Genomic DNA, 20,816 nt, shown 5'->3' on the forward strand with positions numbered 1-20,816 from the left:
CACCTGGCCCAGAGGCGCCGGAGGGTTGTCCTTGCTGTCGGCCGCCCCGCGGGAATGTGTGCGGCTCCTGCGGGCCCTGGGCTCCGGGACAGCTTGCAGTTTAGGTTCCCTGGGTGAAGCTGCTTCACGTAAGTGTCACGTCTTTCTGTGCAGGCTTTGTCCTCGCGGGTTGGGGTGTGCCTGGGGCTCGGGCTCTGCTGTAGGGGTTACTGTGGGTCGGATGGTCTCAGGCAGCGTTGGGTGGCTCCCTGCCAGCCGGCTGCCCGCAGGCTCTGGCTGCTCCATCCTGGCAGCTCCTGGCATCATCTGCTTCTCCCTGTCCTGTCCTGGCGCAGAGCGAGCGGTCCTCACCTGGGTCTCCCAGGAGCCTGACGGGCAGCGCCTTGCTGGCACGCTGCCCCGTGGAGACCCTCTCCCCTGCAGGCTGGTGCCCCTTTGTTGACAGCTGGGCTCTGCAAGCTGGTCCGCAAGAAATGGGACAGTGAGCGGGTGCTGCTCCTCAGTTCTGGGTAGACCTGGCCTCCCAGGTCCTCTGGCCTCAGCGGTTGGAGCCCTTGCTATGTCTCAGGGGTCCTCTCTATCTCAGGTGCTGCAAGCATGTCCCCCCCGCCACTCGCTTGGGGTAGCTTCTCATTCTCCGAGGCGCCTGGCGTGTCTGTGGTTGGCTGCCTGTGCTGTTTCAGTCTCTGCTCACTCCCCATCACTGCAGTGATACTTGCATTTTTGTTTGAAAGCTTTATTGTTTTGCCACTGTTCTCAGCTCTGCATCTCCTGTGTGTGCTGTGAGGCAGGGGTCACATCTCCCCTCCTCGGGAGACAGAGGCATCAGGGCGTCCACTGGCTCAGGCTCTGTTTGAAACTTCCTCTTTGCTCTCTGGCCCCCGAGGTGGCTGAGTGCGTGTGCTGTGCTGGCCGGCCCGCTCGGCTGTGTGCGCCCTGCGCGGGTCAGCACCACGTGGTCCCGGCGTGTGCGCTTCCAGCCCCCTCTCCAGTTGCTTTGGCTTTGGCGCATCCATGTGGATCCCAGACTTGGCTTGTCAGTCTCTGAGGAGGGCACCCGCTGGGCTGGGCAGGCGTGTGCTGGGTCCGCAGGTTATTTGACAGAACCAGCATCCTGAAGTATGGGCTACCTGATCTTCGAACACAGTTTATTGGTGCATTTACTGGACTCTTCCTTGGCTTGCCGTGGTGGGGGTGGCCATCTGGTGGTGGGCGGTCATGTGTGCACAGTGGGCTCTCGGCTCTGCTGGGGCCAGAGGGACAGCTGTGGGGGCCGCGGGCCGAGCCCTGTGTGTGAGGCCGGAGCCTGTGCGACTCCCCAGGGGCTGGGGAGAGGGGGTTAGGATGCAGCACGCAGGGCTGGGCACTGCCTTAGCGCAGCTTCCTAACCAGTGTTTTTAAGGTAATCAGGTAAATTTGTTTAATTCCATTTGGGTCAAGTAATCAAAGTTGGAGAAGTGCCAAACCCAGGAAACTATTATGAGGTCTTTGATTTTCTCTGGAAGTTTCCAGCCTTGGGCTGTTGTGTTGCCTAAGCAGTGACTTGCTGTCAGGATGCACTGACATCGTGTGAGCCTCAGTGTGAGACACGCCTGAATTGGGACAGGATGCCAATCTGAGCTGAGGTCACCTGTCTTCTGTCGTCGTGGTGCGTGCCGCGCCCACGGCCTGCCCCAGGCCCCCAGCACAAGGTGCACGTCCCCTCTGACGTGGGGACACGCGCCTGGCCGCTCGCTGCCCCAAGCACCCGGGTCCGACCCGCGGAGGCTGTGCAGGGTCCCTCTCACCATGCGGGCGGCTTCCTGTCCTGGGTCTGGGCGCGTGCACACACAAGCAGCTTGTCTGGAGACACAGAAAGCAGCTCTGTGTGATCGGGCGGCTGTCGGGAGGAATCCCTTCTTCTTGGCTTCAGTGGCTGGTGGGTGGCAGGCAGACTAAGGGTGCTCTTCAGAGATGGCTGAGATCCTGAGCCCCCGGGTTGGGTCACGGTGGAGCCCGAGCTGCGTGTGCACAGCTGTGGGTCTGGGCAGAGGACCGACAGCCTCCGTGACCCCTGGGCCCCCCCAAGGGGCAGCTCCAGTGCCTGCTCACGGGTTCTGGGGTGGGGGGGCTGTGGTGAGGAGGGGGTCTGGCCCTGGCCAGGAGCGTCTGCCGAGAGCCAGGGTGCAGTGACCCCTAGACTCCAGGGCATCTTGTGACTGGAGGACACAGACCATGAAGCTTTGCTTATGGACGTGGTGGTGTTGGGTCGGTTGGGCCAAGCGGGGTCCGTGGGCAAAGTCAGCCTCACCTGTTTGCCTTTCCCAGCGTGACTGGAGGAGTAGGTGCTCACACGTGTGGTCGCCGTGGGCTCCGAACAGAGGCTCGGGTCACATCCGCAGCTCTGGGGTGCTCGGTCCCGAGGCGGCAGCTGACTCTCCTTTGCCTCCGCAGGTCCCACCTGCAGGGCCAGTCTGTGGTCACGGTTATAGGTGGCGAGGAACACTTCGAGGACTATGGCGAGGGCAGTGAGGTGGAGCTGTCCCCGGAGACCCTCTGCAGTGGGGACCACGGCTGCAGGGACCCCGCCTTCCTTACCCCCAGGTAAAGGCTCCTGTTCGCAGGCTGGTCTCGTTCCCTGTGACGTGGCAGAGCAGTGCCACTGAGATCAGGGTTCCCGCTGGGGTGACCGTCGGCTGCAGCTCCTCTCGTCCCGTCGTGGCCCAGTCTCTCCCCGTTTGAGAGGCCTCAGCCGAGCCCCAGGCATACAGACGGGACACTTGGCTATGCACGTTTCTCAGCGCTGCTTGCGAATTGAGTTGTGATTTGCGGTGAGCTTGATGGAGGCTGTGTGTGCGTGATGTGTGTTCTGTGTGTGTGAGAGAGTGCGTGTGTGCTACTGTGTGTGATGTGTGGGTATGTGTGTTGCCTGTTCTGTGTGTGTCACGTGTGTTCTCTGTGTGAGTGTGTGTGGCTGGTGTGTGTGATGTGGGTGGTGTGTGTGATGAGGACTATGGCGAGGGCAGTGAGGAGCTGTCCCTGGAGACCCTCTGTAGTGGGGACCACGGCTGCAGGGGACACAGTGGGTGGTGTGTGTGTGGCCTGTTCTGGGTGTGTGATGTGTGTTCTCTGTGTGTGATGTGTTCTCTCTCTGTGTGGCATGTTCTGTGTGTGGCATGTGTGTTCTCTGTGTTGCGTGTGGTGTGTGATGTGTGTGGGGTGTGATGTGTGGTGTGCATGTGTGTGGCCTGTTCTGTGTGTGTCGCGTGTGTGATGTGTGTTCTCTGTGTGTGATGTGGCTGGTGTGTGTGTGTCCTGTTCTGTGTGTCACGTGTGTTCTATGTGTGTGATGTGTGTGGTGTATGTGGACTGTTCTCTGTCACGTGTGTTCTATGTGTGTTGCATGTGTTCTCTGTGTCGCGTGTGTTCTGTATGTGATATGTTCTCTGTGTGGCCTGTTGTGTGTCACGTGTGTCACGTGTGTTCTCTGTGTGTGATGTGTGTGGTGTGTGTGGACTGTTCTGTGTGTGTCGCGTGTTCTCTGTGTGTCGTGTGTGATGTGTGTGGCCTGTTCTCTGTGTGTCACATGTGTGGTGTGTGTGGACTGTTCTGTGTGTGTTGCGTGTGTTGTGTGTGTCATGTGTTTGGTGTGTGGCTTGTTCTGTGTGTGTCGCGTGTGTTCTGTGCATGTGGTGTGTGTGGTGTGTTCTGTGCATGTTGTGTGTGTGGCCTGTCCTGTGTCTGTTGCGTGTGTTCTCTCTGTGTTGCGTGTGTTGTGTGTGTGATGTGTTCTGTGTGGGGGGGGCCTGTTGTGTGTCACGTATATTGTGTGTGACGTGTGTGGTATGTGTGTGACGTGTGGTGTATGTGTGGCCTGTTCTGTGTGTGTTGCCTGTGTTCTCTGTGTTGCTGGTGTGTCACACGTGTTGTCACGCGTGTTGTGTGTGTGTTGCGTGTGTTGCGTGTCTCACGTGTTGTGTGTGACATGTGTGGTGTGTGTGGCCTGTCCTGTGTGAGTGAGCGCTGGCGTCCTGCTCGGCTCTCCGAGTCTGGATGTGCTGACGGGCCTCGCCCTACACGCCCCTTCACGCTCTGCACACCCTGAAGGCCTGTGGAAACCCTCCCGCGCTTTCCCAAGGGCGATGCTCACATCGATCTCTGTGTCACAGTTTGGAAATTCCCAGCATTCCACACCTCTGGTATGATTATGGTCATGGTGGGAGTCTGGGATCGGCAACCTGTGACGTGACTGTTGTGAACCGATTGCATCTCCCTAAAGGCTCAGGTGATGGTGAGCAGTTTTTAGCAATAAATTGTTTTTCAGTTAAGGTATGCACATTGTACATTTTTTTGCCTGCACCACAGGGCATTTGGAATCTTAGCTCCCCGACCAGGGATTGAACCTGTGCCCCTGCAGAGGGAGCTGGGCATCCAGGAAGTCCCTGCATTTTTTTTTTTTAGACGTGATACTTTAGACTACAGTGTAGAGTAAATGTCACTTCTACTTGCACTGGAAACAGAAACTTCCAGTGACTCCTTTTGCTGTGACCGGCCGCAGATGAGGCTGCGGTGGCTCCGAGGCTGGCCTCCTCTCGGAGTTCTGTTTCTCCGTGTTTTCCCGCGTGTCTTCAGACTGTGCTTCTCTTGTAGCTGGATGCTTGTGTCCTTTGACCAGCCTCTGAGAGAGGTGTTTGCATCAGACTGCTGTTGGGATTCATTTCCTATACCTGGCATCCCCAAACGGCGAGGTTTGGCCTTGAATACACTGAGCTGTGGCATCTGGCAGGCCAGCCCTGGGCTCACGGGTGGGCTCCTCCCAGCTCTGCTTCCTCTCCGGGCGTCAGGAGGCCCTGGAGGAAGCACCCACCCCTGTGCCCGCCCCCGTCAGCCCCCTGTCCCCCTGCTCCTGGTTCTGGGGGTTCTCCGCCCTTGCCCACAGTGGAGGTTGTGGACTTGGGCGTGCCAAGAGGGGTGCGCTCTGCTGGCGTGGCCTGAGGGCCTGGCCGAGGCCCCCCACGCACATGCCTCCACTGGTTCCATGCCCGCCCGCGTCCTTGGCTTCGTCTGCGGGGTGCCATCTGTGCTTCAGTTGGTGTCTCCCTTTCGCTTTCCTGGGGTCCTCCTCGTGGCCGCAAGCCATGGCCGCACTTCCCGCTGCCCTGAAGGCCCCTGTGCTTAGTTCCTGGGGCAGTAACGATTCTGAGTTTTTATGGGACATCCTCCTCGCAGCCCCGGCTGTGGCGCTCCCTAGACAGTCACTGCTGTGGCCACAGGGCGGGAAGTGAGGCGCTGGCTGTGTGCTCCGCACTCACACGGACATGTTTCAGGTGGGGGTCGCGGGTGTCACGACGCTGGCTTCTTGGCGAAGCTGCCAGGCTCACCCGCATCCTGAGCGCCTTCTGACCGGGAAGCCCTCTGGCCGCCACACGGGGCGTTGCGGTCCCAGAGGTGGGCCGAGGGCCTCTGTGCCATGAGCAGAGGCCTCCTGCTGGCACCCTGCCCAGCCCCGGCCCGGTCCCTCCTGAAGACACACCTCTCGCCCCTCCAGCGCCGACCCACTCAGCACCAAGCTGCACAGCATCCTCACTGACGAGGCCTTTGAGTTTTACTGCAGCCAGTGCCACAGGCAGATCAACCGCCTGGAGGACCTCTCAGCTCGCCTGAACGACCTCGAGAATAATAGGTAACCCACGGTGCCTGGCCTGCCGTCTGTCCCGGGCGCAGGAGGGCCCGCCGGCCCGCGGTGCCCGCCGCCCTTCCCAGGCGCCGCCCGAGCGCCAGGGGCTCCCTCAAGCGGGCCTGGGCCGCGGCCCCGCCCCCGCCCGGCCCTGCATGCGCTTGCGCGGCCTGCTGCCCGTGTGCATGCTGCGGCCCCGCCCCCGCCCGGCCCTCCCTGCGGACGCAGCGCGTGGAGGAGAGCCGCTCTTAGGGGGACGCGCTCTTTGCATTCCACCAGCAGGCGCTTCCAGTGGGGGCACAGCAGCATCTGGAAGCCTGAAGGGACCTAGGCCTGGGTGCGAACAGGAGCGGCTCTCAGGGTCGGCTCTCTGCCGCCCACGCGCGTGTGCTGCTCCTCGCCCATCCCCCTCCTCATCCGCTCCCCTCTCCGCCTGCCGCCGCCCACCCCCGAGTCCGAGTCCCAGGGGCGGCCCCTGGCTCCTCTTAGCCTCCAGTTGCAGGAAACAGCTTGGGCAGTTGGCGTGCGTCAGTGTGTCCGTGAGGTTGGCGCTCTAGCTTGTTGCATGGAGCGATGAGCCCTCATGCCACACACCCCACAGTCCCGTCCCACAGAGGAGGTGCGGGACCATCCAGTGCTGTTATGCTGACTTCCAGGGGACTTCCTGGAGGAGGGGGCCTTGACCTGCGGGAGTCGTGTAGAATGTGAACCATCCTGATGGTGCCACGTGTCCATGTCCCCTGGGCCTGCCGTCAGCCCCTCAGCCTGCCTGGTGGACCCTTGAGAACAGCCCGTCATGCGCATCCTCCTGCCCCACTCAGCTGGGTCTAGCCAGCGCCCAGTCAAGTGAGGGACAGGGCTGGTGGGCAGCTTCACAGGGAGGCTGGGCCCCGGCAACACTGAGGAGGAACTGGAGGTGCCCAGTGAGGGGCTTCAGGGGACATGGGGGCTCAGAGACCTGCCCGCCCCCTCTACCCCTCGTGTTCGGCCCAGTGCTCCATGCACGCCTTGGGCAGGCCGCCCGCCCGGCTGGGGAGGTCATTTGTACTTCCCGAGTGGGGCCCTGCCGTCTCTGTGTTTGAGAGTGAACTTGAGGACATATGTGCATCTTAGTTCTCTTGCTCTTGAAGTCTCTTGACACAGAGGTGGTCCTTTCCACGTTGAGGGCCTGCCACAGGGCAGCCACAGTCACTTCTGCGAGGCTTTGTGGGGCAAAGACTAGAGTGGGGCGTGGTTACGTCCAGCCAGCAAATCTAGGGGGGTCTCACATCCATTTCGCCACCTGTCCCCTATGAAAGGCGCTGATGAGAGGGTTACCATGCCATCAAAGCCTTTGTTACAGTCGGGACACAGCTGTCAGGTGGGAACCTCCCCTCATACCTGCTCCAGGAGAGGCTTGCCCTCGGCATCCATGGAACTGTCTCAGGGTGAACGGGTCTGGTGGTTGTGAAAGGTGACTCGGTCCAGTGTCCAACAGGTTTGATATCAGGCGTGATTTCTACCTCCGGACCCTCAGAACACACTTGCCATGTACTTGCCATGTTCCTGGCGCCTCTGTGAAATAGTTCATTGCGTGACATTGTGGAGTCGGCTTTATCCAGAGGTGTAGGTGCTGTGGGCCCGAGGGGAGGAGTCGGCTGGACAGCGGTCTGTCCTGAGCTGACACTTCTTCAGTCAGGAGAGGGGACCACTTAGTAAGCTGAATGGGAAGTATGGTAAAGAGTGATCAGTTCTCATGGGGCCAGGGGTTGGCAGGGAGGAGGAGAGGGCAGGGAGGAGAGCCACCCGGCCTGGGCCCACACCTTCCAGACTCACTGGACATCTCCCCCTAGAGGAATGCTGTTGCTGGCGGGTGGGGGGCTCTCGCCAGAGCAGCTCCACCACGGAGCTGCCAGGGGGCGGCCGCCAGGGCCTGAGTCCACCGCAGTGCGGCTCCTGCAGATGGGCCCCGGGAAGCAGGCCCCGCCTTGGGTCCCTGTGCTTCTGCAGCGTCACAGGCCTGGGCCGGGGGCATGTCTCTTCTCAGACCTTGCTGTTCTCTGAGAGGTGACTGGTGCCTCCTCAGAGCCCAGCGATGGTTTAGCAGGTCAACTGGGACGTGGAACCCAGGAACACCAGAGGCAGGAGGTGCAGTCAGCTGGCCCTTCCGCCACTACAGACAGTCCCATGAGGCAGGCGGCCTGGAGCCGGCGTGCCTGCCACGGATGGTGCAGGAACGCTGTCTGGGTTTCCGGGCGGCCAGGGCCGAGGGTGCGCAGTGTCTGCGCTGGAGCGAAACCTACGGCTGAACCTCATGTGCACGTGGGCCTCTGCAGCCGGGCCTCGGGAGTGCAGCGCCGCCCTGCAGCACCGGGACGTGCCCCCGGCTGATGGCTCGGACCCTGCGTGGCCCCTCTGGGTCCCGTCCTAACGGTCCAGCGGTGACTCCATCTTAGACTTCTGCGCCAGCTAGGACCACGTGACGCACGGGGGCCTCGCGGGGCCCTGGAGCTGTCCCTGTGTCCCTGAGTCTCTGCTGAGCTGGGAGCCAGCCTGTCCTGCACGGCGCGGCCGGGGGCGCGGGCCTGCATGCTTGTGACGCGCCCCCGCCCCATCTGCCTCGCCAGCACTTCCTGCTTCCTCTCGTCCTCCCTGTCTGTCCCCTGACTCCACTTTCCTGTTTTCATTCTGCAGTCCAACGAAGCGGCTGTCCAGCAAGAAGGTGGCAAGGTAGGAGCCCTTCTGGAACGTATGCCTGCTCACTGCGCTTTTCCAAGAAAACTTTTGAAAGTCACTTCTCATGGTTTGGGGTTGAAAATGACTTGAAGGGTGGGCTGTAAAAGGACTCACTCCAGCGGTGTATGGGGACCTGGGTGTGTGGCAGGGGGTCCCTGGTGGGAGCCCTCGCCTCCCTCCAGTTGGGTCGAGTCTTTCCCACCTGAGGGCTGGGCAGGGTCGTGGGGCCCCCGAAGCTGCAGCCTGTGTCTGGGTCCACCTCCTTCAAGGCTGCACCCCTTCTGCCGCGCCGTCTCCCCCCGGCGAGGTGGACGAGTTTGGGAACATCGCGCATCGGGACTGTCCCTCGCTCTTCGGTCTCGGAGCTGCACTGAGGGCTGGGGACGTGTGGACGCTCCCCCTCCGCCAGGCGTGTCTGGGGCCAGCCTTCTCCACAGGGAAGCTTGTGACGTGGTCACTGGGTGTCCTTTCCGAGAAGTGTGTTGCTTCTCCTGGAGACACTGATTGCCTTGACGTTTCTTTGTTCGTGTCGTCTCCTGCCTGGACGGCCCCGGAGCCCTGGCCCTGCGTGCCCGCGCCATGCAGGCTGCTTGTCTCTCTGGGGTGTCAGCTTGTCTCGCCTCCGGGCCCTTCTTCCCTTTTTAATCTCTGTTTTCTGTCCGGCACATCTTCCTGTAGCTTGTTGAGAAGGGGGTGCCCAGAAAATAGACGGTTGTGCCCTTGCCGGGTGCCTCGCCCCTGTGGTCTGGCTCCATGCAGACCTCACATCAGAAGTGGCTTCCCTTTCGCGGCTTGGAAGGCGCTGCTCTTGAGGCGCTAGCCCCAGCGCTGCTGCGGAGGGTCCGGCACAGTACTCTCTGGGTCTCTTGGTGACCATGTCTCCCTTCTGGGAGCTCCTAGGAGTGTTCCCCTTCCCTGACGCTAAGGCATCTTTGGGGAGTCTTTGCACCCCTTTCCAGGTTAATTAGGCTGGCGGAGTGGAAGGCCGACTGCTGGCCTCTCTGGGATGTCGGTCTGTGGTGTCCCCTGTTCCCCACCCCCGGAGCACCTGCTGGTGGCCTCTGCCCGGCGCTCCCACCTGCCCCTCTCTGAGCGCTGCCTCCTGCTGGAGACCTCTGGCTCACAGCCGGCGGGCCCCCGGGCCAGTGTGTGCTGGGACCAGTGCGCCTCTGTCAGTTGGCTTGCGGCTCCTTCAGGCAGGTCACAGGTCAGGTACCGCCTATTGGGAGGCCCTGGTCCCCAGTCGTGCGCTTGCTGGGGGCTGGCCCCCCACTGTGCTCCTCTCTATGGCCCCTCAGGTGCTGGAGGGCCTCTCCTCCAGCGTGTAGTCCCTGAACGTCTGATCTTTGGTGCCATGTGCTTTCCCCCCGTCCGTCCCTGAGGCTGTGGATTGCTTGTTTTCCTTTCCCTGTGACCCTGAGGGCAGAGGGCTTGGGGGGTGGGGGCCACCTCGCCGTGCTCACCCCGCCTTTCACCCAAACACCTGCAGCGGGCGGGACGTGCCGCCCGAGTCCCGTCCTCCCAGCCCTGCATCAGGCCCGGGCGCCTGGGCCCCGGGCCGCGCCCCTGAGGCTGGCCTGTGGTGCTGCTCTGAGGACTGGCCCTCCCACATGAGTGCCCTCGCGTGAGAAAGCCCGGCCTGCGGGTGTGTGTAGTTTGCCGTGCGTGCGCACACACACACGTGCGTGCAGTTTTAGTCTGCTGCCTCCATAACTGCCCCTGGCCTCCTGAGGAAGTTCAGCATGCCTGCTGTCACTTCTCTCTACCTGGCTGTGGTCCCCGTGTGCAGGCGGCTCTGGGGTCCGGTCGTGTCTAGGGCTCCAGCTGACCTGCCTCCTTTGGGTGAATCGGGCACCTGGTCCCTTCTTGTGCTGGGCCTCCTCAGTGAGGACGGGCTTAAATAAAGAAGCTCCCACCCCCACATGAGGACCCTTGGCCTTACTGAGATGGCTCCGCACTTGGCCACGCACCCCCAAGCCAGAGTCAGGCCCCAGTCTGAGGTCAGGGTCAGGTGTTGGCCTAGGCACAGCCCCTCCTCGGGATGGTCTCTGGGCCAGGAGCTCGTGTCCAGGTCCCGCTGTGGGCGCGGACATGGAGTGGTCCAGTAGGAGCTGATGCCTTCCTCCCGGGCCTGCGGGGTCAGTGAAATCCACAGCACGGCGCCAGTATGCCCCCCAGGGCACCGTCGGGCTCGAGGCCCCTGGGCACGAAGATGCGCTTCTTTTTCGTTCCCCTGAGAATGCTTCTGGAAAAAGATGAAAAGAATGTAGAAGCTTGGTCAGTAGTGAAAAGGAGATAAGAGCTTCCTTCATATGTCTGATGAAGGAAGCTCTTCCTTCATCAGTGTGCGTTAGAAACACACACTTTCTAACAGCGTTTTACTGAATGGGCTCTCCATGCTGTGTCCTTAGCTGTGTGACCGCCTGCGGGAGCCCGCGCCCTAGCACAGTGGGGGTGCCTGGCCTCCTCGGGGTCACACTGTACTGAATCTCTCGTGTGTCAGAGCCGTGGGCCTGCTCGGCCTCTGGAGCCCTGCGCCTGGGCCCCATGGCTGCCCCCAGTGGTGCGCCTGCAAGTCAGGCACGGAGAGGACCCCGAAGGCCCGGTGTGCCCCCAGACAACCCTGAGCACGTTTCACCGGCTCGGGGGACGTGAGATTATTTCATATTGCCGAAAGGGGTGACGTCCTGTTTTATTGCCTGAGTACAAAGTACCCGGTCCAGAAGCTGGCAGAGGAGGAGCCCGGGCCTGTGAGGCCTCCGCTTGCCCGGCGCTTGGCCGTGGCGTCCTGCCGGAAGGCCCTCCTGTGGAGACCTGCCCGCTGCCCCTAGGCTGTGCCTCTGCACGGTTCCGGGCTTGCTCATGTGCACAGGCCCGGCTGTGTGGTCGCTCCCCTTCTCTGCTCTCCTCGCCCCGCTGCAGGACTTCTGGACGGGCCTGTCGTTTCTCCTCCACAGGCACCTGCAGCAGTCGGGGGCCCTGACCATGGAGGCCCTGCAGGACTCTCCTCCGGGTCCCGTGGAGGGCGTGGACGAGGACATCGCCGACAAGGTGGGCCCTGGACTGGTGGCAGGGCTGGCGGGTGTGTTGGGCGAGGTGTGCAGAGCACAGTGGGAGGCGGGGCTGGCACTGTGGGGGCTGAGCAGACCCCCAGCAGACCTGCTGGTCTCCGGCGGGCACTGTCAGAGTCGGCAGCCTCAGGTGAACAGGAAAGGGACACCTGTTCATGGAGAGGTGCTGGGGGGTGGCTGTGGCGATCCCGGAGCCAGGGCCCCGAGCCAGGCTGTGGGTGGAATCTGCTGCTCAGGAGAGGTTCCTAGGGGAGGGGCAGCCTCCCTCTGGCCGAGGTCACGAGGCTCAGGGCTCTGGGACGTGCAGGGGCCAGGTGACAGCACAGCCCTGCCTCCTCCCCGCCTACCTGTCCACCCTCCTCCCCCCGCCTCCCCGTCCGCCCGTCTCCGCGTCCACCCTCCTCCCCGTCCACCTGCCTCCCCCTCCACCCTCCTCCCCCCACCTCCCTGTCCACCCTCCTCCTCTTCTCCTCCCTGTCCACCCTCCTCCTGGACCTGCCCTCTGGAGCATCTCAGCTCTGCCGAGCCTTCCCTGCTCTCCAGTCTGGTGGTCTGGTCATCACACCTCTCACCACCTGCTGAGTGTGCCTGGCTCCCCGAGGCGGGCATGGCCAACCCTGGGCCTTTCTGTGCACGCACTGCCCCTGCAGAGCAGTGCCCTGCCCACCCTTGAGGCCTCACCCTTAGAGACCTGAGGGCACCGTGCGCACCCCGCCCTCACTGGTGCTCATGGCTCTCCAGCCTGGTGGGTGTGGCCTCCAGGACCGTCTGCTTGGGGCACGCACTCTCCCAGCCCCTTGTTCTCAAGCCACCATCTCATTCCCCAGGTCGTCTTCCTGGAGAAGCGGGTGTCGGAACTGGAAAAGGACACAGCTGCCAACGGGGAGCAGCACAGCCGGCTGCGGCAGGAGAACCTCCAGCTGGTGCACAGGTGAGGGCAGGGACGCAGGTGAGCACAGGGCACATAGGTGAGGGCAGGGACACAGGTGAGCACAGGGCACACAGCTGAGGGCAGGGACACAGGTGAGCACAGAGCACACAGCTGAGGGCAGGGACACAGGTGAGCACAGAGCACACAGCTGAGGGCAGGGACACAGGTGAGCACAGAGCACACAGCTGAGGGCAGGGACACAGGTGAGCACAGGGCACATAGGTGAGGGCAGGGACACAGCTGAGGGCAGGGACACAGGTGAGGGCAGGGACACAGGTGAGGGCAGAGCACACAGCTGAGGGCAGGGACACAGGTGAGCACAGGGCACATAGGTGAGGGCAGGGACACAGGTGAGCACAGGGCACATAGGTGAGGGCAGGGACACAGGTGAGGCAGAGCACACAGCTGAGGGCAGGGACACAGGTGAGCACAGGGCACATAGGTGAGGGCAGGGACACAGGTGAGGGCAGGGACACAGGTGAGCACAGAGCACACAGCTGAGGGCAGGGACACAGGTGAGCACAGGACACATAGGTGAGGGCAGGGACACAGGTGAGCACAGCTGAGGGCAGGGACACAGGTGAGCACAGGGCACACAGGTGAGGGCAGGGACACAGGTGAGCACAGAGCACACAGCTGAGGGCAGGGACACAGGTGAGCACAGAGCACACAGCTGAGGGCAGGGACACAGGTGAGCACAGGGCACATAGGTGAGGGCAGGGACACAGGTGAGCACAGAGCACACAGGTGAGGGCAGGGACACAGGTGAGCACAGGGACACAGGTGAGGGCAGGGCAGGGGACACAGGTGAGGCACAGGAGCCACACAGGTGAGGGCAGGGACACAGGTGAGCACAGGGCACACAGCTGAGGGCAGGGACACAGGTGAGCACAGAGCACACAGGTGAGGGCAGGGACACAGGTGAGCACAGAGCACACAGGTGAGGGCAGGGACACAGGTGAGGGCAGGGACACAGCTGAGGGCAGGGACACAGGTGAGGGCAGGGACACAGGTGAGCACAGGGTACACAGGTGAGGGCAGGGACACAGGTGAGCACAGGAGCACACAGGCTGAGGGCAGGGACACAGGTGAGCACAGGTGAGGGCAGGGACACAGGTGAGCACAGCTGAGGGCAGGGACACAGGTGAGGGGGGCACAGCGGGCAGGGACACAGGTGGGGGGGGGGGGGGGGGGGGGGGGAGGGCCAGGTGAGCACAGCTGAGGGCAGGGACACAGGTGAGCACAGAGCACACAGGTGAGGGCAGGGACACAGGTGAGGGCCGGGACACAGGTGAGGGCAGGGACACAGCTGAGGGCAGGGACACAGGTGAGCACAGGGCACACAGGTGAGGGCAGGGACACAGGTGTGCACAGCTGAGGGCAGGGACACAGGTGAGCACAGGATGCAGATCTCTTGCAGCCTGCGGGGTGTGATCTGCCCCCTGGTGGTTCTCCCCTCAGGTTCTCTAGGTGCCACCCCCCATCCAACTGCTGGGGGCTGTCTCTCTGGTGCTGGTGGGGTGAGCAAGGCTCTCCCCAAGGAAAGGGCAACAGAGGGCCCCTCAAGAGCAGCCGGGGCCACACTGTGCCCTCGGAACACCTAGCTGGGCTTCCCATCTGGGGGCATCTGGCATGTGCCCCCATTCCAAGAACCTGTCCTGATGCAGGATTGTATCAGGTCTGAGACCCCCTGGACTAGGAGACCGAGACTCGGGGTTCAGAGACAGTGCTGGGCCCTGGGTGGGGGCCGCCAGGGAGAGTGGGAGGGCAGCCAGACAGCTCTCAGATGACGGGCAGGCCTTCTAGCCTGATGGGCGTTAATCAGTCACCCACAGGCTGGTGAAAAGCCCGCCCTGCCCTGCCGTGCCCGCCAGCCCCCGGCCTGCCGTGTCCAGCTGCTGGGCCGCTCCTCCTGGTTTTGCTTGAGTCCCCTCGGCCCGCGCTCCTGGGGATGCTTGCGGTTCCCAGCCTGTGACCCCCATGGCCTTTTTTCCTGCATGTGACGTTACACCTGCGTCCCCCACATCTGGTTTCTTATTCTCTAGATTCTGCGTCTTCGCCCACTTGGTTTCTAAACAGAGGCCCTGCTCAAGGCATAGGAGCCCGGCTCCCTAAGGCCTCATGTATCTGAAAAAGGCTTTGTGCCCCCCAGCACCGCCCCCGCCGACGGGTGGCTGAGTCTGGGATTCCCCTGGGAGCCGGCCCAGGGCAGCCTGCTCTGCTGCAGTCTGTCCGTCTGTGAGCAGGGCCCTGACGCCGCTGGGCTCACAGCTCTGTGGGTCCTGCTCCCTCCCCCGGTGCTGGGAGGGCTTCGTGTCCTCTCCTGAGCCAGGGGCAGGAGGTTCTAGCCCTTAAATCTGGAAAGGGGCTCCCTCAGCTTCAGGAGGATAGTTCCTGACTCTGTGCAGTTTCTCCCATTTTCTCCCAAGGTCCGTAGTCCGTCTGCGCTGCTGTCAGTCAGGTGTTAGACCTTCTGGACCGTTCTCCTTTCCTTTCCTGTTCTCTGACTTTCTCGTTCTTTCTTGCTGAATGATGATTCTTAGTTTTTTTCTTTCAGTTCCTCTTTTGAATTCAGAATTCGGCTGGGTGGAGTTTTAATTGCTAAGGGCTGCCTCTGTTGTGTGTCGCTCCTGCGACAGCTGCTGTTTCGTGGATGCAGTTTCTCCAGCCTCTGAGGGTGACAGGTGCAGCGTCTCCCGCAAGATGTGTATCTCCTCTGGGTCGTTTTCCCTGTTTGCTCTGGATGTTTTATATGAGAGCTTTCCGGTGGTCTTGTGGTCTTCAGCCTATTGTGCACTCTTAGGCGCAGGCACCAAAAGGCAGACAAGAAGCCCCGTGTGCAGGGCAGCTGGGGGCACGCCAGCCCAGCCGTCCCCGGGAGCCCATCTCTGGGAGGTCTCCTGCAAGTAGAGGTGGTGGTCTGGGAAGGTACCAGGGTTGGGGTCTCTGTGCAGACATTCCACCTGTCCCTGAGTTCTTGCGACATCTGTCTTCACATCTACCACACTCTTGCAACACCTGCCTTCGCATCTGACCTTGTGGGGGGCAGTCTGTAAACCACATCCCCAATCTGGAGTAGTAGGATGAGGTGCCCGGGGCCAGGCACATGGTGGGCTTGTCCCGAGAGGGTCTTCCAATCACACCCAGCAAGCTGGCGGCTACTGTGGGCGCAGGCCGGGGTGGGGGTGAGGGCCCCCGAGAACAATGGGGACTGTCCCTGCTGTCAGGACTGTGCCGGGGTCTGAAGCCCAGGCACCCTCAGTGTAGGGTGGGGCTCCTCGGGGGACACATCTCCTGCTTCAGAACCGCCCTTGATGAGAGCTGTGGCTGTGGGGGACCCTCCGGGCCTGCCTGTCCCTCCTCTGGGCAGGGCCACTCTCCAGATCTGGGCGCAGCGTCTCAGGACAGTCTCTCGCCCTCTGCCCGCAGAGCCAACGCCCTGGAGGAGCAGCTCAAGGAGCAGGAGCTGAGAGCCTGTGAGATGGTTCTGGAGGAGACCCGCAAGCAGAAGGAGCTCCTGTGCAAGATGGAACGGGAGAAGAGCATCGAGATTGAGAACCTGCAGGCCAGGTGGCGGGGGAGGGGAAGATGGGGATAGGGGAGGAGAGGCGGCAGGAGGGGGTGATGGAGGATGGGGCAGGGGAGGTGGGGATGGGGGAGGGGTGATGGAGGATGGGGGAGGGGAGGTGGGATGGGGGAGAGGAGGGGTGATGGAGGATGGGGGAGGGGAGGTGGGATGGGGAGAGGAGGGGGCAGGAGGGGGTGATGGAGGATGGGAGAGGGGAGGTGGGGATGGGGGAGGGGTGATGGAGGATGGGGGAGGGGAGATGGGATGGGGGAGGGGTGGGCAGGTTGGGGAGGGGAGACAGGACCAGCGGGGCCGGCGGACAGTGATGAGGAAGAGAGACAGCTGTGCGGTCAGTGCACAGCCCTTCACCCCAGGGCACGACGCCTAGGAACAAAGTTGACCGTAGGAACAGTGGGAAAACCTTTGTGAAGAAAACCCTGTGAAGGAAACGATTATCAGGATCAAAGACAGACACCACCTGGACGTCACCTTCTCTGATCTTTCTCATGAGGATGTTATAGCAACCAAATCAAAGTCACCATCTTTCTTTAAGGCAACTTGAGAACATTACCCTGGGCTCCCCTGAAGGCACGAGCCTTAAACAGTTAGGAAAGGGGAGCAGGCTCCACACACATGCCCACAAAGGCGTAAGAGGGGACCAGGAACTTAGTCTGCGGTGTCCACGCATGGGGACACATGCATCTCAAAACTGGCAAAGAACCTAAATGCCCACAGGCTGCTGGTCAGCTGTGGGGTCCCTAACGAGGGTTCCCGCCGTCCTCCTGCAGAGTCACCGTCTTTGTGACTGAACGGCCCCACCTTCAGCCTTCAGCAGGTAGCAGCGATTCATGACTCCAGGCCCTTAAGCATGTGTTTATGTCCAGCTCTTAAGGCTGGAAGATAACATTTGGACACATTTTCATAGTGGTGGGTGGCAGGAGGGGCTGCACGCAGAGAGGTGCTGGGGTCTCCCTGGACAGAGGCCTCCCGGGGGCAGACCTGCTGCGCCAGCACCAGGGACAGCCTTCTTGCTGGACCTCGGCACAGTGGGGTCAGTGGACTTCGGGAGAGCCTCTCCGTGGGGCCCTGTGCACTGGCCTGTGGGTGCCAAGGGCAGGCCATCCTGCTGGTCGAACAGGCAGCAGCTGGGGCCAAAGGTGGATGGGGCCTCGAGAGGCCCTCAGAGCGAGACAGCACTTGGGTCACTGGCTGTCCCATGTACCTCAGTCAGCAGCTCCTTGTGCCTGGACCTGTAGCCCTGGGGGTTCAGGGGCATGAGGGCTCCTGGGAGAAGAGTGGGCGTGTGGCTGGGCCAGAGAAAAACCAGCAGAGGCGGGGAGGCACTGGAGCACAGCCAGGCGGTGCATCATGGGCTCCGGGTGGGCAGAGCTGGGGCAGAGCAAGAGCCTCTGAGGCTGAGCCAATGAGGAGCCCAAACAACACGCAGAGAAGCCCCCTTGGGGGTCCCTGGAGCCTGGATGGGGCCCATGACCCGAAGACAGAGGACAGACGGGAAAAGCAGAACCTGACCAAGGAGACACCTGGCCGACAGACCACCCAGTGGTCCAGGTCAATGTCACGCGGGATGTGAAGGGCACCCCTCTCTGTGGGGCTCTTCCCAGACCCACAGCCTGTCCAGTCACCGGAGGACCCCAGATGAGCCCAGCCTGAGGGGCATCCACCACACACAGGGCCAGGCCTGCTCAGAATGTCAAGGTCACGAAGAGCGGGGAAGCCCAGAGATGCCGCAGCCCCGAGGGGACAGAGGAGCCGTGATGGCATTGCGGTGCAGGGACCCGACGGGAAGTGGCGCCGGGGTTGAGGCCGTGGCTTGGTCGCCCGTGTTTCCGGTGTGAGTGTGACGGACGCCACAAGGACTAGCAGACGCCACGAGGACCCGCTAGGGGCTCAGGGTCCAGGGACTCGCTCAGTGGTGACAGCTTTTCTGTAAACGTGAGGCTTCCCCACACCTGAGGTGTGGACGCCTTCCTGGCTTGTGAGGGGCTCTGGCCCCTGTGTGGGCGTGTGTGGCGGTCGGGGACAGCTCCGTGGGTCCCAGCCTAGTTCTTGTGCCCAGGCTGCAGCAGCTGGACGAGGAGAACAGCGAGCTGAGGTCCTGCACGCCCTGCCTGAAGGCCAACATCGAGCGCCTGGAGGAGGTGAGCTGCCCGCCGGCTCCCCGCGCTCTTCCCAGGGTACCTGCGGGCCGCTGGGACCTGAGACAGGGTCTCCAAGGTGAGGGAGCCGCCCGGTTGGTGGTGACATGAGGCCCCTGGGCTGAGGGAGCCAGGACAGGCGGGGCCTGGCCCTCCCTTTGCCAAAACGTAAGAGGCCCTGCCTGACTTCTCAGGGTACTTGGGCCTAGAAAGTTACACTTAGATTAACTCCTGATTTGATCCAGGATGCTGTCCTTGAGGGGCTGACTTCAGCTGGGCCTCTGTGCACCCTGAGGACACCTGGGAACACTTGAGTTCAGCCCCTGCTCCTGTGTGGGTCCCACCTCCCCCCCCAGAAACAGTACCTGGGCCTGGGGGAGCTGTGAGGGACCGCGGCATACAGGCGTGTCCATGGCAACCTTTTTTTCTTACAGGAGAAGCAGAAGCTGCTGGATGAGATTGAGGAGCTGTCCGTGCGGCTCAGTGACGAGCAGGAGAACAGGCGGAAGCTGGGGGACCGGCTGAGCCACGAGAGGCACCAGTTCCAGAGGGACAAGGAGGCCACCCAGGAGGTGAGCAGGGGCCGCCCCCATGGGTGCCGAGACCGCCCAGAGGCCCTGTGGCCTGGCTGAGCCCACTCCCCCGCAGCTGATCGAGGACCTACGCAAGCAGCTGGAGCACCTGCAGCTCTTCAAGCTGGAGGCTGAGCAGCGGAGAGGCCGCAGCAGCAGCGCGGGTCTGCAGGAATACCACAGCCGCACGCGGGAGAGCGAGCTGGAGCAGGAGGTCCGCAGGCTCAAGCAGGTGCGCTGGGGCCACGCCCGGCGGGAGGGCCTGTCCCGCGCACCCGGGAGTGACGCGCTGCGTCCCCTAGGACAACCGCAGCCTGAAGGAGCAGAACGACGAGCTCAACGGGCAGATCATCAACCTGAGCATTCAGGGCGCCAGGAGCCTCTTCTCCACGGCCTTCTCGGAGTCCCTGGCCGCGGAGATCAGCTCAGTCTCCCGAGACGAGGTAACGGCCCTGCCCCCGCGTGCCCCGCGCCGCCCGCCGGCGCCCGCAGTCCAGGTGCCAGGCGCCAACCCTGCGCCCCCTCAACCCCCCAGCTCATGGACGCCATCCAGAAGCAGGAGGAGATCAACTTCCGGCTGCAGGACTACATCGACAGGATCATCGTGGCCATCATGGAGACCAACCCGTCCATCCTGGAGGTCAAGTAGCCACAGGAAGGCTCTACCCAGCACGCGGGGTCTCCTTCGCCCAGCGGGAGGACACAGCTGAGCCGGGGTGGGGCCGGACGGAGGGGCTCCAGGACAGCCTCAGGCTGGGCGAGCCCCTCAGACCTCCCGCGCTTCCCACCCGGTCGGGGAGGAAGGGAAATGGGTCCCCCAGGGGTGCTGCTCCCCGCTGCCACCAGGCGCCCTGCCTGGTGCCGTCCAGGCCTGCACTGCCCCTGGACTGCACACAGGCCCCAAAACTCTGGCGCCAGACGTCGGGGGAGGATAGGCAGGCGAGGACAGTGCCATCAGGGTCCCGCCAGGCGCTGCTGTGCCCCCAGCTTTCCTGGGCTGTTTGAGCCAGCACCCAACTGGAAGGGGCCCCTTGGTCCAGTGTGAAGCCCGGGGGCCTGCAGGTCACAGGGCCATGCCCCCAGCCGCACCCTGGCTGCACTAATCCTAAGATGTGAGAGCCACCGGTGGGGGTCACTGACTCTTGGGGGCAGGCCCTCCTCCCTGTGCGGATGCCCACTGCCCCCAGGCGTTTGCACGTCTGGAGCCAGCTTCCTCCAGGAGTCAGAGGTCTTCAGGAGTCGTGGTTCCTCTGCCAGGCACGCTTTGCAGGAGGCCAGGCAGGGCTGGCCCCCAGGTCCACAGGACAGGGCCTTCCTGGCATCTTGGGGGCTCCTTCAAGGAGCAGCAGCATCACCCCCCGGGGCTGCAGGCCTGCCCCAGGGCCTAAATGTGGCCAGGAGCCTCCTGGAGGGGGTGGGGTGGGGGCCCTGCTGGTGCGAGCATGTGCGTGAGGGAGTGTGTGTGTGTGCGTGCGTGTGAGAGCATGTGTGTGGCCCTGTGTCCTTCCACCCTCTGCGTGGCCCACCTTCTACACTAAGGTTTAAGATGTTGCCTCGTATTGTACATTCTGGGGAAAGCCTTGGGTGTAAATCAGTGTAAACTTGGAGGAGAGATTTTTCTATCATGTAGAGTAGGTATTTTTTATAGATTGAAGGTTGATCAATTTTTTAATACTTCCAAGAGAGAAAACTATCTGTGTATACACATGAAATATATATATATGTACAATAATAAACACTGGAACTCTGCTCCCCGCCCTGCCATGCCCCGCCACACAGCCTGGGTCTGTTTCTGTGAACCTGAGCTGCCCCGAGCCTTTCTCGCAGGCGCTGAGCACTGACCTGCATGCTCACCCTGTTTTCACCCCAAGAAAGAGCTCCCTGCCATGCGACAGCAGCCTGGAGACACGGGATGTGAGCGCCCAGGGGCCCCAACGCCAGTGAGAGGCAGTGCTGGGGGCTGGCCAGAGGCTCCCCGCAGCGTCCTCTGAGCTGGGCAGCAAGAGGCCTGGTCCGGCCAGTCCCTCCCAGAGGCGGTGTACGGGATTGCCCCGCCAGACTGGGCCCCCAGGGGAGCCCAACCAGGGCACCTCCTGGGCCAGGGCGATACGGTGGGGCCTCAGGGCTGTGTTCACGGTAGGACATGG

At 62.5% G+C, this 20,816-nt stretch overlaps 1 protein-coding gene across 2 annotated transcripts in view; it reads left to right on the forward strand.

Moving 5' to 3' along the window:
* The window catches only part of RAB11FIP3 (RAB11 family interacting protein 3), a 58,240-nt gene extending 37,797 nt beyond the window's left edge, over positions 1–20,443 (forward strand). The window contains exons 3-13 of one of the 2 annotated variants that reach the window (XM_018040632.1): positions 2,434–2,583; positions 5,528–5,662; positions 8,330–8,365; positions 11,329–11,422; positions 12,270–12,373; positions 15,803–15,943; positions 18,019–18,100; positions 18,532–18,669; positions 18,746–18,901; positions 18,972–19,112; positions 19,205–20,443. In XM_018040632.1, coding sequence (XP_017896121.1) covers positions 2,434–2,583; positions 5,528–5,662; positions 8,330–8,365; positions 11,329–11,422; positions 12,270–12,373; positions 15,803–15,943; positions 18,019–18,100; positions 18,532–18,669; positions 18,746–18,901; positions 18,972–19,112; positions 19,205–19,318 — 1,291 coding nt within the window. In that variant the 3' untranslated portion in view covers positions 19,319–20,443. The remainder of the gene's footprint in view (positions 1–2,433; positions 2,584–5,527; positions 5,663–8,329; positions 8,366–11,328; positions 11,423–12,269; positions 12,374–15,802; positions 15,944–18,018; positions 18,101–18,531; positions 18,670–18,745; positions 18,902–18,971; positions 19,113–19,204) is intronic. The other variant, XM_018040630.1, reaches the window with a different exon arrangement.

The sequence above is a fragment of the Capra hircus genome, chromosome 25 (genome assembly GCF_001704415.2).
Source record: "Capra hircus breed San Clemente chromosome 25, ASM170441v1, whole genome shotgun sequence".
NCBI lineage: Eukaryota > Metazoa > Chordata > Mammalia > Artiodactyla > Bovidae > Capra > Capra hircus.